The 17275-nt window shown below is 56.8% G+C and overlaps 1 protein-coding gene across 9 annotated transcripts in view; it reads right to left on the bottom strand.

The window, feature by feature from the left end:
* Positions 1 to 1010: 1010 nt before the first annotated feature.
* Agap1 (ArfGAP with GTPase domain, ankyrin repeat and PH domain 1) overlaps positions 1011 to 17275 on the bottom strand; it is a 476885-nt gene continuing 460620 nt past the window's right edge. For all 9 annotated transcript variants that reach the window (XM_026396066.2, XM_026396067.2, XM_026396069.2 and 6 more), the window contains 2 exons: positions 10018 to 10273; positions 1011 to 7835 (listed from right to left, as the gene is read on the bottom strand). In XM_026396066.2, coding sequence (XP_026251851.1) covers positions 7632 to 7835; positions 10018 to 10273 — 460 coding nt within the window. In that variant the 3' untranslated portion in view covers positions 1011 to 7631. The remainder of the gene's footprint in view (positions 7836 to 10017; positions 10274 to 17275) is intronic.

The following is a 17275-nucleotide window of genomic DNA, read 5'->3' as shown; positions in this document are numbered from 1 at the left end:
GCTTCTGATTTTGTGAGGAAAAGTAACCTTTTAATTTATTTAAGCTGTTTTGCAAATGTTTGGCCCGAGACAATAACCAGTGTTCGAGGGGTGCCCCGAGCCCTCTGCAGATTACCTCGGTGGACCTTGTTATTTTCTGGAAGAACATCACCTTTGTCCCTGGGGACTCTGGCCTGCTGGGGTGTGACATGCCACCCTGAGGGTGGGCCACACTTTTGGCTGGGACAGTCGGGAGGCACTGTGCACTGTGAGCTTGGTCCCCTCTGCACTGTGAGCTTCCTGTGCGCTGGAAAATTAGCGGGAAGTGTCAGTACTTGTGAGCAGGGAGCAGGTCCCTGGTGTGTGCAGAAGCCCGGGAAGGCCCTCGCCACACCCCCAACTGCAATGACGCCTGGGTGGTGGCGTTTGGGGTTTTACCCTCCTTGGACTTCTCTGACTTTGGGGAAATAAAGACACAGTGAACATCGTGTGAGAATGTCACAATAATGCTCGTGACCCCAACACCATGAGGAGTGGAGCCCTGGCCTGGTGTCACTTCCTGCTGCCCGCTGCCTCCCTGCCCCTCCTCTGTGGCAGCCTGGGACAGTGCAAAGACACAGCTGAGGTTCCTGGACTGCCGGGGTCCAGTCCGACGTGCTGGCCGGGGAACCCACGTCCTCGGGGGGTTCTGTCCCTGAGAATGAGATGAAGCAGCAGCCCCTTCCCTCCTTCCACTCCGCAGCCCGTGGGCCGGGTCCCTCAGGTGGGGTGGCGGGCCCAGACCGTCCCTCTCCTGCAGTCCAAGCCCTTCTCTGTGACAGACCTTCCCTGGAGGAAACCCCGTCAGCCGTGACGAATGACCAGCACCAAACACGGAGTCCACGGAAGCGTCGTAGACGTATCTTCATTTCTTTATTAGAAAGAGGCCTCTACGCTATAGCCACCTCTCCCCGCGACTTCACACAGCTGTCTTTTTCTTTTCCCCTTAGAATACTGTACAGCTGACACAAAAAAATCCCAAGGCAGGAAAATACAAACGGGCATATTTAATCCAAACGAGGTCATATGAAATAACAAGCAGAGTGAACTGTCTGTCCATGGTTTTAATTACAGTACAAACAACATAAATAAAGCGTCATTGAGCCGTCGTGAAACATGGAGTTGCCGAATGAGGTAATATAAAAACAACCCAAGTGACCCCTGTCTCTGGATGGACCCGGCTGCCCTTCCATCTTCTGTACATGGCTATTTACAGAAACAGAAACGTGCTGCAAGGTGGGCCGAGGTGCGGCCTTCCCTGTCCACCCCAGATGACGTGCCTCTGTGTCACCTCTGATCTGTTCCAGCCCCCTTTCAGAAACAGGCTCCCACGCAAGATGAGGACCAAGGCAGGCCGGTGGGGCAGAGGGGCCGTCCACGGGGGTGGCTGTGGCCGCCTTTGGCTCTCCCCTCGCAGGCCTGGCCGAGGGGGCAGTGCTTTAGGACTCTTGCGCACGTTAAGGTCACCCCCCAACACTATGGAGCATTTCTACATCACCTCCTGGCCATCTGGGGCAGCCCGGACCTGCTCCAGCTCCCCGCGTGCCCCTGAGGGTCCTGGAGAGAACGCTGCAGCGGCCCTGGGGGAGGTGGGCAGGGCGTGAGTGCTGGCTGCCTGGACTGGCCCTCACTCTCGGCCCCTTGGTCCCCTCCGCTCCCGACCCTGGTGACGACCTGGCATGCTGCACAGACATTTTCACTGGCTCCTCGGCTGAGGGCAGCGGGCTGCCCAGCCAGCGTCTCTGCACGAGGCCTGCCAAGACCTCCATGAGCTGGTACTACACAGCGGGGGGAGGGCCCGGGGCTGCTTCCTGGAGCCCACTCTGAGTGGGCACCCTTGGTGGGCACAGGTCTTCTAAGAGATCTACAGTTGACTCTAGCAGCTGCTCTCAGGGCTAGTGTGGGTGCCACCCGGCACTGGGTGACAGGGTATAACGGGCCCCGGGTGCTGCTGCCAGCTGCTCGTGTGTTCAGGGCTCTGCTCTCCCCGTTGTGTCTCCCACCTCTTGGTCCTTCGTCCACCTGCACCCGACACTCCCAGTGCACCCCACAAACAGGCCCCCAGACAAACAGCCCTGAGCCAGCCGGGCTCTCACGTGGGGAGGCGCCTGCTGTGGACCCACAGCAGCTGAGTGCTGGGTGCCCACCCCTAGGCCCAGGCACTGGGTGGGAGGAGGCCCCCTGACAGGGGCAAACCCCAAACCAAAAACACCTGGTGATGGAACACGGGAGGGAGGGCAGGCTTCCCAAGGTCCCCCTGCTGTGCTGCTGCAGGTGGGAGGTCACTGCACTGAGACACCAATGCTCCTAAACCAGCTTTAAAACCCTTCAGGTAAAGACTTGTTTCACAGAATCCCTTTCCAGAATGATCCATGGAGAATAATGACCTCTAATGTCAACCCGACACAGGATGCAGACCCACGTTTAAACAGCAGCAGATTTACAACGTACGTAGGGAATCTGTTAATATTTTTTAAAAATTTGGGGCAGGGTTGCTTTCCTAAGGGGGGGGTACTTCTGGTCTGAAGCACTAAGGTCTAAGTTGTTAAATGTCATCTTTCCCCATGAAGTCGGACATGGGCCCTGATGCCCGGTTTCTCCAGTCAGGGACGCCTCGGGTCCAGGGTTACCGCCTGGCAGTGATGGACAGTCTGAGGGCTGCTGCCTGGCAGCTCATCTACCCCAAGGTGCTGGGCCCCTCCCTCCTCTGCAGAACTGGAAGGAGTTTTAACATTTGGGCTGAAAACAACCTAATTTAGGTGCTTGAGTGGCGAGGACCCACCAGGCAGGGCGCCAGCAGAAGAGAGTGCCAATCAGAGGTGCGGCAGGGTCCAGGAGTCCCCTGCCCTGCCGTCTGCCAGCACCACACCTGGGCGAGCAGGCCAGGCCTGGTGGGCCGCTCAGGGACCCGGGTGATGTGCTTGAAGGATGCCTGAGGCCTGGGCCCTGGCTTAGCTTCCGGGTGAGGGAGGAGGGTGGCAGTCACCTCAGATGTGACTTCAGGGCGTGAACAACCCGAGTCCCAGGAGGCAGCTGGAGATGAATCCTGTCCCCCTGAAGGAAGGAGGTGTCTCCAGCACACTTCTATTCCGTTCCTTCCTGACTGCTTTCCAATCTGTTTGCTTGGAGGCCATAAATACAACTCAGGGGAGTTCTAGAAAAGTCTCGGTGACCTTGTCAGGGAGAGGGATGGGGGCAGAGCAGATGGGTGGGGAAGCCACGAGGAGGCCAGTCACACCTCTGCTGGGGAGAAGCGCCACTGAGGCCAGGCTGGACGTGCCCAGGCAGGGGTGCAGACTGCCCCCTCCGGTTTCCTCCCAGAACACTCTAAGGGCCCTGGCACCTAGGACACAGCTCAGGCAGGGGGCTGCGCAGGTCCCCTTTCACCAAATTCAGACACAGTGTTGACCTGGGCCTTGGCGGGGAAGGTGGGTGCTTCAGTGAGCTGGACACTTGCCCTCCAATCAACCTCACGAGCCTGTCTGGTGGGGACAGGGTGGCAGAGCCTCAGGCCACACTCAGCCAGCGCAGGGTGCCTCCAGCAAGCCCTGATCCTTGAGGAGAAGAAAAGGGCACCAAGGTGAGGACCAGCCCATGCCACCAGAAGGGCACAGGAGGGAGAAGGGTGGCCTTGACCCGGGGCAGCGTAAGTCATGGCATGGGGCAATGCTCGGCCCCCTCCTCTGGAGATGACCACCAGGAAAACGAGCAACGTTCTGACAAGTGGGGGCTGAGTGCACTGTCCCCTGCACGCAGGCCCAGTTCCTCTCTCCTGCGCCACTGCCACCTCCCAGGACAAGGGGTGTGAGGACACAGTGCCAGCTGGGGCTGGGTGTCCAGGTGTGTGCTGACTTCATTTCTGTTCCTAACAAACGCTCCCGATCCCTGGGCTTCATCCCTGCCAGGTGTGAGCTGTCGTCCCCCAGGCCAGGTGGAAACCTCTCTGCACCCTGCCAGGTCCACAGGTGAGGGACGAGCCCGAGGGCTGGTGGCTGCCTAAGGCTGCCTGCACCCTCTGGGGAGAAGGCAGGGCCAGGGGGATTTGTCTGTCCACCGACCAAAGCTCTTTCTCAGCAGACCACATTCTTCCAGTGAAGTTACATCTTGGTGTAGATGTCACAGGGTGGCAAGCCTGGTGTCCACGCCACAAGGCAGAGGACGCCTCTAATCGACCTCATCAGGCTGGGAGGAATCGTGGCAAAGGGAGCTCTCGTGCGTGGACCTGTACTTGAGCTGCAAGAGGCCGTTTGGCCAGACTGGCCTGCAGAGAATGTGCCCAGGTAGGGACTACAGGCAAGAGTGACTCTAGCTGGGGGTGTAGCTCAGTGTGTGGACCATGTGCATGGTCTTGGGTTCCACCCCCAGCCCTGGAAAAAAGAGCTCACTCTCTTCTACCTTTCCAGGCTACATAAACACTGCGTGTCCCGACTAGGAGACAGGACAGTGCACCATTTGAGAGAGCAAAGGCTCATGAATCCGTTCCTCCCTCTTGAACTGCTCATCTCCTGGGGCCATTACTGGGGTGCTGGGCTTGGTACCCTCCTCTCCTCTCCCCGCAGCACCTGAGGTCTGTTCATCCTGGTCAGAATCGTAGCCCCTTCCCCTGCAGGGACCCCTGGCTGCTGAAGAAATCCTGCCAGGTCTGTGCCTCACACTTCACAGGTCAGTGACCACAAAGCCAAGCTGCAGCACTGCCCAGGTGCTGTCTAGATCCCCATGCCATGGGCTGCTCCTGGGCACCCCCAGCTGGCTCTCACCTCGGGAGTTTCTACTCCAACAGAAAGGTCACGTGGACTCTGCAGTGGTGGCTACTCATGTCACCCTCTCTCTAGAGGGTGGAACGTAGACAGGAAGTTCCAACCCCCTTTCCGTACTGTTCATTTCTAACACTGGCTCCTGGCCCCTGCTTCCTCCAGACCCAGCGTTAGTAAGCTTTCAAATGGGAGCAGGAACACTGTCGGCCAAGAAAGGACCAGAGCCTGACACAGGCACGTGAACACATTAGCCACCACTCTCCTTTATTTGACAGGAAATCCTTAAAACCCCACTGCTGCTCTTCCATCTGTTGCCAAAATGTGGGATCCAGAAAGTGGGCAGCCTTGGACCAGGGCAACGTGGCCACAAATGGCAGGGAGGGGCAGGAGGGAGGGAGGGAACGGGTCCAGCACTCAGGCTGTGGAAGGTGAAGTGAGACAAGAAGTCATTTGGGAAAATATTATATTATAAACACATATAGTATGTACACACTCATATACATCCCAAGAGAAGCCTTACAGGGAATTGCGTTTCTTTTCAAAAGAAGGCTCCACTATGATAAAGCATTCCTAGAGTGGGAATTAACTACAATGAAATAATTTAAGATTTTCATTTATATTCTATCTGTGTTCTCTACAGAAGGTCTACGGTGTATAGAGGCAAATGTGTATAGTGGGACTGGATGCTAATGTATTCTTCAAAAATAGGCAATGACATTTTTTTCTCTATTCACATTTAAAATAACTACACAGTGATGAAACACAGAATTAGAAGTCAAATGGAGGGATGATAGAACCACGGTCGAGGTTCTCGGAACTGTGGCTTGCTGCACCTGTGGTAGTTCTGGATACCGGTCAGTTCCTCTGAGCTTAATTAACATTAGAAATCTCCGTGAAACACTTACCCACATATAAATTCTGTGTAAAGCTTTATTTTCCCCCACCTACTTTAATTTTTTTTTTTTTAAAAAGTGAAAGAAGAGGAAAAACTCTTACAAAATATAAGGTTTAATATATGAGAGCAAGGAACTTCTCCTGTGGCTGCTGAGCCAAGAGGCTTCACGTTCCTGTGCTATGTCAGCCCAGCGCCCTGTGTTTCCATGTGACAACCTCCTTCCGGGCCACGTGGCCACAGGGCTCCGGGTAGAGCTGCCCCTTTCGTAATGTAAGGTGCATCCGGTTTGCTTTTCTGCCCTTGACCACCACATTGAAGGGGACCTGAGTCTGAAGCCCCCGATGACCCCATGATGGCAAACTAGTAAAATGCCATGCTGCCCGGGGTTCTCTGGACCCAGGTGGGGCTGGCACCACGGGCAGCTGCTCCCCAGGCGCCTTTGCCACAGAGCAGGGTCTGGGGTTCAGAAAATCCCTCTGTCCTGCCAGAGCTCCTTGTTCTGGGTGGGCAAGAGTGGTCTCAGATCTACAACACACCTTCAAAGAAGAAGCCATGCTCCTTCACCCCCTTCCTAATACGAGACCTCGATCCAGTGTCTTTTTTCTTCCCTTTCTCGATTTTAATAAGCAAATTGTACCACCATCTTATTTTGATCTGTTCCTTTTTAAAGGCTGTATATCACATTAATGGAAGTGTTTACTGCTGGGAATATTTTCCATGTACAATGATCTGTAACCCTCTTATCTCAACTAGTTGCACATTATTAGTTCACATCCAGTTCAATTTATAAATTAACAGAGGTGCCATTTGTCTGTACAAAAATCAATGCATATTTATGAACTTCTTTTATTCAAATAGATTTTCACACATCTTACCTAAGGACCTAAGACAGAAGCCTGGGTAAGGCAGGCCGCGCCGCCTGGGAGTGACTGAGGCCCGGCACATCCACCTTGGCCAAAGGACAGAAAACCTCTCTCACTTTCAGGAAAAAAAAAAATAGCCTTTTATGTATTTACTTAGTTTACCAAATGCACTCAGGACGCTGCTGTCAGCTAGATTCACCATTTCCTTTTGAATTTCCAAGTTATTCTTATTTATTTTTTCCATTTTGTTTTTGCACCAAGGAGACTGCAGTCAAATAATACTCAGCAACTGATTTCCTCTCTTTGGACTGAAAAATTAAACAGATACTAAATTATGACAGTGAATTTAGAAAGGAGGGCTCCGAGGGCTCCAAAGAACATGCCTGGGATAATACGATGCTTCTCGGAGTATTGCAATCACATCGCGGCAATCACCGGAGCGTGCCCGTGACTACCTCCTCGGCTAATGTGCTCTCTCCTCAGTGATGAGTAATCATGTCCTATTAAACAGCGGTAATGCTGGAAGAACTCAACTATACAAGCGTAATGAAGCCAGTATTCTCCCTGGACAGATTAGCTACAACTGATTTGACACATACCATCATAGGGGCTTCAGACCTGACAAACTCTGGGCTGGCTCCTGATTTATGCCGTCAAGCTCCTCGGAGAAGAGATGAGCTCCGGGCGCTGCGCTGGGTGGAGGTGAAATGGACTCCTGTGCTTCACTGCCAGTAGGGGAGGTGCCCCTGCTCCTCGCTCCTCACCTCCCACCCGCTCGCGGCCCTCGTCCCTCGTGCCCTGCTCTGTCCAGGGGCCACCGGGGCAGGGGTCCCACGCCGTGTGCTATCGTCAAGGACCCGAGGCGTGGTCGCCCCCGTGCGGCGTCGGGAGTCCGTCGAAAGGAACCGCCTCTGCAGCCTGCTGGCCTCTTCTTCCACCCTCGAGGAGGTCCGGGTTGGGAGGTTTCTGGGGGTGAGTGGGTGGTGGGGCGGGAGGTGGCCACCAGGAAGAGGGAGGGGACGTGACAGGACTCACGTGCTGTGACTTCCGAGAGCGGACGGCGAGGCGGGGTCCCCGGCGTGGTGGGCAGGGGCGCGGCTCTCAGATGATGCTGGGCACCCTCCCGCTGCTGTTGTTCCGGTTATTGTTCTTCCGGGACAGGTTGGGGGTGGCCATGAGCACGAAGCGCTCGTCGGGGCAGCCGTACTGCAGCAGCACCTCGGTGCACTCCTGGCTGGAGGCCTGCCGGGCGTAGGCCAGCGCCGTGTTCCCGTGGGCGTCGCGGGCCATGACGTCCACCCCGTACTGCGGAGGAACAGAAGCCCGTTAGTGCCCGGGGACCAGACTGCAGGGAGCGAGGGGCAGCTTCCCCTTAAGCCCTGCACGTGGGAACTGGCCACCGGGGACTGGCTGGGGGCCGGAGTGGCCAGGGTCAGCGGGGCCAGCGGCGCCGGAGCCTTGGAAGCTCACCTTTGCCAGCGGATGCCCTTCCCTGCAACACGAATGGGTTGGGACAACTCTGAATCTTGTTGTTTCTACTTCAACTTTCCATTTGTAAATGAAAAAAATCATCACTTTAAAAAAACCTCAGAGGCAATTCATTTTCATTGTCGAAAACACAGAAGTAGGGCTGGGGATGTGGCTCAAGCCCTAGCGTGCTGGCCTGGCATACACGGGGCACTGGGTTCGATCCTCAGCACTACTTACAAATAAAAAAAAATAAAGATGTGTTCACCGAAAACTAAGAAATAAATATTAAAAAAGAAAAAAGAAAACACATAGTAACACGTTAAGAACACAGGAGGAAAACCCCAGCCGTGACCTGGCCACTCAGAGGTCACCTTTGCTGAGTTTAGTGTTTCCCTCTAATGGTTCTTTGAATCTAACGTACCTAGCTGTGATGGAGATAAAACTCTATATGAATATTCTGTATTTTTTTTTTAACTGAACGCTGGGTATGATCATTTTCTTACATCATTAAAAATGACTCACAAGCACAGCTCCTAAGAGCCACAGGGTCCTGTGCCCAGGACCCACTCAGTCACTCCATTACTGTGACACATTCTACTCGAGAACAGTCACTGGTAGAAGAAATGAACTGTGTGGTGTGTGTGTGCACGTTCTGAGTCTTTCGCAGGACCGTGACTGTCAGAGAGAAGACAGGGAGGGCAAGTCTCTCCTTCCGACACCACATTCCTCTGCCTGCTGCTCATGAGCAAGGCCCTCTGCTGCTTCTGCCAGCTCACAGCAGCAGGACGCACTGCGGGGAGGGCTCCTGGACAACGGGGCGGGGAAAGCCACATGCACTGGGAAGGCCGAACTGTATGCCTGCCACTGCTGTGCTGGAATCCCAGCCCCCAGGCCAATTTGACTGGTGTCCTCTAGGAAGAGCAGGAGACACTGGACATTCTTGTCCACAGAGCAGTGACCATGTGAGGACACGGCAAGAAGGCAGGCCACAGGAGACAGCAGCCCTGCTGACACCTTGACCTTGGGCTTCCAGCCTCCAGAGCTGCAAGAAAGTCAGTGCAGCTGTGTGCCGCAGGTGGCTCCCTGCAGCCAGGGCTGAGCTGGTCACTGGTTTGCTGTCACTGCAGCCCAGGCAAACTAAAAACACTGCTATTTAGTTTCATTCAGTCTCTACTGAGCCAAAATGAGGCTGAGGATCTGATCGATTTTTGATTTAGTATCTGCGTGTCTAATTCTACTGCAACCATCAAAAAGTAGGTTAAAGACATGGAGGAAGCTGCAGTCCTCCTCAGTGGTGCTGGACTGGGCTGCGCAGCTGCCTCGGGTGCAGGCAGAGGAGCCCCAGCAGGGCGCCCCTCCTCTGACTCCTCTGTGGCTCGGTCCAGGTGCCCTGGGAGCTGGTGGAGGGCCACAGGCAGGGCCTCTTGCGGGATCATGGTCTACCACTTGAGCTTCCATGTGAAGGAAAAGTGTTTTCAAGTAAAAATTACTCAGAATATTCCAGAGGAAGCCCCTTGACAAACTCCCACCCCCTCAAATTCCAGGGTTTAGGGCTCTACCATTGCATTTTGTGAATAAAAACACCCAAGGTTTGGCAATGGGGAAATGCCACGAGCCATGAGATCGGACACTTCCCAGGTCCCCAAAGAGCATGGAAATGAAAAAGGGGCTACTGCCATCACGTTTGACCTCAGGGGACATCAGAAAGATGGACCTTCAGAACCGGCAAGGGCGACACCAAGAGGACCACAAGGAGAGTCCAGTGGGCTTCACCCACCCTGCCACACGCTGGGGATAGAACCCAGGGCCGCACACGTGCCAGGCGAGTGCTCTCCTGAGGCAGCCTCACTTCCGCCTCTCATCCTCGCTCTGCAACCCACACGGTGGGTCCAGAGGGCAGGGGCCACCGCACTTCAGTCCAGATTCCTTCCTAGGACTCGATCCCCACTCTCACGCTGGTAAGGAGGGCCTTCCACCAGACAGAGCCCAGCACAGAGAGGGCAGGCCCGCCACCTACCCAGATGAGCAGCTGTGCCAGCACCACGTTGCCCTTGCGGCAGGCCAGGTGCAGCGCCGTGCGGCCGTCGCCCTCCCCGCAGGTCTCGTTCACCTCCTCCCGGGAGCCGTGTGCCAGCAGCAGGATGACTGTCCTCAGGTCCTCGTCGGCGGTGGCTCGCAGCAGGTGCTGGCCCAGGGGCAGCTCAGTACAGGGCAGTGGGGCCAGGAAGAGTTTCTGCTCATATTTGGCCCGGATCCACCGTTCCTTCTCCTCCCTGCAATGACACCAGACAGGCGTGATCACACCAGGCAGGAGGACCTCGGCCGCAGCCCCTGCCCCTCAACCCCGGAGCAGTGAAGTGTCAGGGCATAGGCGTGTCCACGTGGCAGAGGAAGCTGGGTGAGGGCAGGAGGATACCCACGGTTCCCAAAGTGGTGTCCTGGCCTGCAGAGGCACCCCCTGGCAACGTACTAGAAGTGCGAGCTCCCTGCCCCCCCCCCCCACCAGCACCCAGGATCAGCACCTCTGGGGAGTTGAACTAGCCCTGCAGGGCTTGTGATGCCCTCAGAGGGTGAGAGCCAGCTCTCTAAGGCCACAGCCTTGACACACCGACTCGAGTTCTTTGTTTTAGTGCAGCAGCCGTGACCTTGGAAGAGAGCTGTCAGGAGGGCCCCTTCCTGTGGGGGTCTCCTGAGGGGTTTCCACAGGCTCCAGGAGAAGGGGCCCACAGCTATCCCTCCCTGGGCTCTGGCCAAGTGTCCTCCCTCCAACCCCGACTCAGTGTCAACTGTGCACTGCGGCCCTGGCCGGTGGAGTCCACTCTCCGCTGGGCTGATCTGGGCAGGAGGGCTCTTCCTAGGTGTCACTGAGGCCCACTCTCCAGAGGGAAGGTCTTAAAACAGACAGACAGAGCTGGGTGACGTGCGGGCACTTCTGTCATCTCTTCAGACTTGGGAAAGGCTTCGTGGAAGAGACAGGATGCCCAGCCTTCCTGCCACGACCCACAACAGCTGGGTTTTCTGGGGGAAAGCCTTCCAGGGCCCAGGAGCGGAAGCAGGCAGGTGGCTCCCTGCAGCCAGCACTGAGCTGGGGGGAGCCGGGGAGGCCTGGGGTGGGCTCCGGGGCGTGGAGAGCAGGTGAAGAGGGCAGCGGGTCCCTGACTCCTAGCAGCCTGGCAGGGACCGAGCTCTGGAGCTGGGTGTCAAGGGGTCTGTAGAGCTGGGACCCTGCCTGTGACATCGGGTAGGAGGGCTGAGGAAAAAGAGGAGGGGACAGAGTGAGGAGAGAAGCCAGGGCAGGCAGAACCCCGACAGCAAGACCAGTGTCCTGGCACAGAGGGAGGGCCCAGGCGGAGGGCCCAGGCCATCGTATCTGGGGTTGGGGTTGGTTTCTCAACAACAACAACAAAAAAAGATGTAAGAGACAGAAAACCCAGGGACCCTCCAGACTCTGGCATTGCTATGGGGAGAAAAGGGAGAGGACCAAGACTCTAAAAAGAACAACGTGGGGTCTTACCAGTCGCTCCTGAATGGTGCCAGGAGCCTGCTCAAGCTTTTTGATGAGGGTGATGAAGATGGTAAGAAAAGCCCCCACATGCCCAGAGCAAGTTACGGAAGCCCCCAGGACACCGAGCCGCAGCCGGCCTCCCCTACAGCCAGATGCGGTCCTGGGCATCACCAGGGTACACAGCTGCTGGCCAGCAGGAATCGCTCAGGCCTCCTGCCCTCCTCCCGCCACAGGCTCTGAGAGCACATCATTCAGGACGTGCAGAAGAAAGGCCCGCTCACACCTTTACCCCTGTTGACACTGCGCCTGGTGATCCAGTGTCGGGTTAGCCCTAATCTGTCGCTAAATACTTAGGCAAACAGATCCTTCCAGGAGCAAACCTGGATTAGTTTTGCTTCACTTCCTGGTACATGCGAGTGACCCCAGAGTGACCCCTGACTCTTTCATGGGGAGATTTCCAGGACAAACACTGGCCGCAGCCGAGGATGACCTGTGCTCCACCTGGGCAGACACCAGGTACAAAAGCAGACGGTGTCCGGAAATTCTGGTGACGAAGAAGAGAAAAAAAACCCCAGTGGTTTTGAAATTATTTTAAAAACCTTACTTATGTTAAACATTTGTTGATGCATTTCATAAATCACAAAAGAGAAAGAGCAAAACGTGAATTAAATCGAAAGGGATAATGGCGTGGGATACGTCCAGATTTCCAAGTTCCAATTTGCTAACTCTCATTTTTTCGGTAGGCATAAAATCAGACCGTATTATTCTGCTCCGATTGATTTTAATAGTCATTGCTAAGTCATCCAGGGTAAGCTGGAGAACTTAGCATAGGAACTCCGGTCCCAACTGCAGTTATTAAATGTTCTTTTTAATATTCAAATACCCCAGCCAAAGGCAGAGTGCAGATCCCACAGCTCTGACCCCCCTGCTGGGTCTGGATGTTCTCTGAGGACGGTGGCCACCGGCCTTCCAATGGGGCCACCACAGGAAGCTGTGGTGAGTGCTCCAGAGGGCAGTCACTGACAGCAGCACAGGGTGGGATGGGCTGCTCGCTGCTTTTAAAAACTGGTGTCCTTTGGATACAGAGAGAAGCCCGGCTCAGGTCTGCAGGGTGGAAAACGTGCTGTCTGGGGAGCCTTCTTTAAGAGGGGGGGCTCCAGCATCATGTGCCCGAAACAGGAAGAGGGCCTGGCAGAGGCCTAGGGGACGGCCTGGCCCCAGGTGACTCCAATACAGAAGAGGGGCCAGGCCTCGGGACCGGTGCCGGGAATACTGCAAGAAGGCAAGCCTCGCGGACTCTCCACAGGGTCTGCCCTCCTGGCCTCGGTCCACATGGACCTCCACCCTCCACCCAGGATGTCCCAGAGCTGCTCAGCGTGTGGCTGTAATTGTGGCCCTTCACCCAGGCATCGTGGGCTTTTCCAAAACAGTCCTGCAAAGCCAACCCCTGCGTCCCTGGGGACTGTGATCTTTTTTAGACGCCAAGAGGTGACTTCCAGGGAGCTAAGGGAGGCTGCTGGCTTCGCATCTATCAGCCACGACTCTTGTTAGCAGTTTTAACCTGGTTAGTACAAACACAGGGCCTAGGCCACAGAGGCCCCTCTGAAAACAGCTGCTGGTATTCTTATAAAGCACAGAGCATCCGCAGTGGGGCGGCGTGTGCACCCGAGGTGCCGGTGGCCTGGGGCTGGGGCTCCTCGCTGCTGCTGGTACTTGAGGTTCCTAAACGTGCAGACCCGGGGGGCCAGGTGAGCTGCTCTCGGCTGGGGCCTGGACAAGCCTGCTGGTGTCTCCCAGGCCCCCTAACGGTATGGAGGGCTCAGAGTCACTGGGGTGTCATAGTTGGAGGGCTGAGTGGGCTGGCCTTTGCCCACAGATGAGAAGTCTGAAGTTTCCTGGCTCCCTGCCCACCGATTCCTATGTTGAAGCCCTAACCCCAGGGACTGGAGCTGGACTCAGGTCTTTAGGGCAGTGGCTATGGCTAAATGAGGGCATGAGGGTAGAGCCCTAAGGTCCTGGGGTAGGTGCCCATCTGAGAGGAAGAGACACCAGGCCTCCCTTGCTCTCTGAGTGCAGGGAGAGCCAGATAAGGATGAGAGGGAACCACTTGCAAGACGGGAAGAGGCCTTGCTAGACACCAACCCCTTGACCTTGGGCCTCCAGCCTCCAGAACTATAAGAGGCCAACTGTAGGTACTTGGCATTTGGATAGGGCATCCTGAGCCATGGACCTCCACTGCCCTTGCCAGGCTTCCGCACGGCCAACAGGTGAGAGGTGGATGCTGCCGGGTATGAGGACATTCTGCCTAAGCCACCACCCTGGGAATCCACGATGCCAGGTGCAGACATGCCAGTGGTCACTCTGACGTCCCGCTCTTCTTCTGTCCCCAGCTGGTCTCCTGCACCCTTTCTTTTCCCCAAGGAAGGCCAGTTCAAGAGCAGGAAGCCAGCAGTACATCACTTCACCTCGTTCCGGTGCCCCGGAGGACCACTGCTCATGGCCTCTGTTAGCTAATGAGCTAAAAAATGAATTATTGGCACAGCTGCCGTCAGCAGGGAGGAGGGGCTGGTGCTCATCTGATCCTGGTGCTGACACACCTTTAAATAAATCAGCCACTCAAGCACCAGGGAGAGAGAGCGCCGCTCATCAGAGGACAGACATCGCCCCTCCCCCCAAACGAAGAGCAGACACCTTCAAAGATGCCTTCGTAGGTATTCTCTTCCTGCTCCCAATGAAGTCTCTTGGTGGGTGGCCCTCCATCTCCCTCTGGGCTGTGATCAGGAGCTGCCTGGTGCATGGACCACGGTCCAGCCAGGGAACAAGAACAGGACTTGGGGTCAGAGGGTGGACGCCAGGTCCTCCTGGCTCTGCAGCCAGGAGCCCTCTGGGTATGTGGGGGTCCACGGGGCTCGGCATGGACAATCTGGCCCTGCAGCCTGGTGGCTTTGTCACCCTGACCTTAAGCAGTGGTCACTTGGCCAATTCCTCATGTGTCCACCCCAAAGGGGACTCCCTCAAACACATCTCTCTTGCCACCTGCTACCCGGAAACCAACTGCTGCACCAGTGAAGACCAGGTGCCACCTCCTGCACTGACCGTGACGATGCTGAGGGTAAGGACAGACACCACCTGGCTTTGTGGGTCATTCCTGACGACATCAACTCTTCGAGGGACCCTGAGCACGTTACCATCTTCACAAATGAATCGCGTATCAGAAGCAGAACAAAATGTGTGTGAGTTGAGGCCACGTTTTGGGAAATCATGGCTCAAAGGAGTCCAGGTGTCAGGAGGGGGTGGAGGGAACCTGGAGGTGACAGGCACAGCTCCTCTTCTCTGGCACCAAGGAGGCCAGGTGGTGCATGCCACCCAGATCAGATGGGGCTGTGGGGTGCAGGCCAGCCCCCCAGCCTGGCCTTATTGGTTTGCGTGCAGAGGATGCAACACAGGGACGTGTGCGTCCTTGGCACATGCTCTACAGGGAGCCACATGGCAGTCTCGGGCCTGGCCTTCAGGTCTGGCTGCAGGCGTGATGAGGGCACAGCCAGGAGCCTTGAGCAGAAGCTCCCTTCCTTGGAAAGAGATGGACATCAGGTTCTGCTCAGCCTGCCAGGAGGGCAGCTCAGGGCCAGGGTGAAGAGCAGGAGGGCTTTATGACCCGTGTGCAGGCCTGAGTGAGATGAGCGCAGAGTGCCAGCCTCGCGTGTGTAGGGGGATGTGACGGGACGGCCACCAGCCTGGGCATCACATCAGGTGTATAGATGCAGGGCAGCAACCTTGGCAGTGATAGAGCCAAGGTCAAGAGTCCAGCAGGATGTGAAGTCAGGGCTGTGGGGCAGGCGCCTCTGAGGCAAGGACAGAGACAGGACCTGTCACCAGGGTGGGCTGCACCAGGCTCTATCCTGGGGCCATGGGGTCCAGTCCTTGCTTGAGGTCCCTCATGCCCAGCGCTGGAGGACCCCTGCAGGGTGGGGAAGACACGGGGTGAGACCAGCCATGGGCAGCACTGTGAAGGTTATGATGACAGTACACCTGACGACGGTCCTCGCCTGACTGAGGGTCACACACTGAGGGTGTGCAGCAGGAATGGCTGTAGGGCCACCCTAGTGAGTGGGGACGCTGCGGGGCTGCTCCCTGCATGGTGTTGAGAGGCGGGGCCCCAGGGAAGTGGCCGAGTCACAGGCAGCAGGTTGGTGCTCTGCACGAGAGGCTCAGGTGCCCGCTCGCCCCCTGCCACGGGAGCATGCAGCACTGAGGCGCCGGGACTCAGGTTTGCCAGGGAAGAGAGCGGCCCTCGCCAGGCACCAAACCCACTGCTGCCTCGAGCGCGGCTCCTGAGCTCCGGGACTGTCCCCGTCGCCCTGTTTTGGAGGACGTGAACAATTAAGAGGCGAAGGGCGCTGCTCAGGCTCCGGCCGCGACAGCCGAGTGGCTGAGCCCGTGGCTGCCTGAAGGCCTCCTGGGGAAGCCCGCTGCCATGCGTGTCCCTGACTGAAGCACCGCTCCTGTCCTGTGCTGCTGGCCCGGGCAGATCTGGAGTGCTGACACCACCGGGGACCTGGAACACCTGCTGCTGTGCCGGCCCGGAAGTCCCCTGCCACCGGGGAGCGAGGCTGACAGGGCTGTCCGCAGTGCCCCCCTCCCGACTTCCCGCCTTACTAAAACAATGCATGGAGTAGTTGTGAATGACACTAATCATTTCTGGAACAGTCATAGAGTGAAAGGGAAGGAAATCACAGATGTGGGGGAAACGAGGTGAAGGAAAACAGCAGACACAGTATCTGAGACCAAAATGCAGGGGTGCGAGGTGCCTGGTGCTGGATGGTGGTGATGACCGTAGAGACTGGCCAGTCCTGCTGGTCAGTGAAGAGCATTGTGGGGAGGTCTGGTGGGGCGGAGCCACGCCTCGCCAGACCACCTCTTCCACCTTCCCCAGAGCAAGGCTCTCTGGATGTGGAGCCCTTTCTTTGTTCCTCGGGCCCAGAGGGCTGCGAGGACTCAGTCACCAGGAGCCACTGCCATCAGCTGCTTGGGTCTGGCAGGGAGGGCTTCGCAGGCTGCCAAGGGGCGAGAAGGTTAATGGCTGGATTCCCAGAAAGAAGATTCTTAACGGATAATCACACAGCTTTGGACTGGCTGTCCTGTCTCGTGGCCGCCCAGGAGACGCGTCCTTAGGAACACTGGCATGGCCCCCAGGCACCGTTCCTGCCGGGCCAGGCATGCCGGGAGGGAAAAGGGCGGCCCCGGTGGTACACTCCCAACCTCCCAACCTCTGCGCGCGGCTTCCCAAACGCTTCTCTGAAGTCCCGAGCACCAACGCCTTTCCCGAAAGCCCTCTCGGGGCTGAGCACTGCCCCCAGGTGGGAAAAGGCCAGGACATAACTTGGGCATGTGTGTGCCTGTCACTTACAACCCTGCTCCTTTTGGAAACGTCGTCCCCCCCAGGGGATGTGAGAGTGATTTTCTGAGAGTTTCTCAGCAGTGATTTTCTTGGAGATTCTGCAGCAAAGTGCAGTGCAGCGCGGGAAGGCCCTTGGGGTGGGGAGGCGAAGCTGGAGGAGACGGGCTGTGAGGTGGTGACAGACCCAGAGAGGAAGGACGGAGGAAGAGAACAGCCTGGCTAGCAGTAAGGAATTTCCAAAGTGCTTCCTGCCTGGAGCCAAGCAGGGCCGGGCGGAGGCACGGAAGAGGGGGCTGGAACAATGTGCTGAAGAGCAGGTTTCCTCCCCGCAGGCAGGGGAAGCCGGCCACTGAGGGCGAGGGCCGCCCCGGC

Source organism: Urocitellus parryii, chromosome 1, assembly GCF_045843805.1.
Source record: "Urocitellus parryii isolate mUroPar1 chromosome 1, mUroPar1.hap1, whole genome shotgun sequence".
Classification (NCBI taxonomy): Eukaryota; Metazoa; Chordata; class Mammalia; order Rodentia; family Sciuridae; genus Urocitellus; species Urocitellus parryii.
This window is presented reverse-complemented; position numbering and strand designations above follow the sequence as displayed.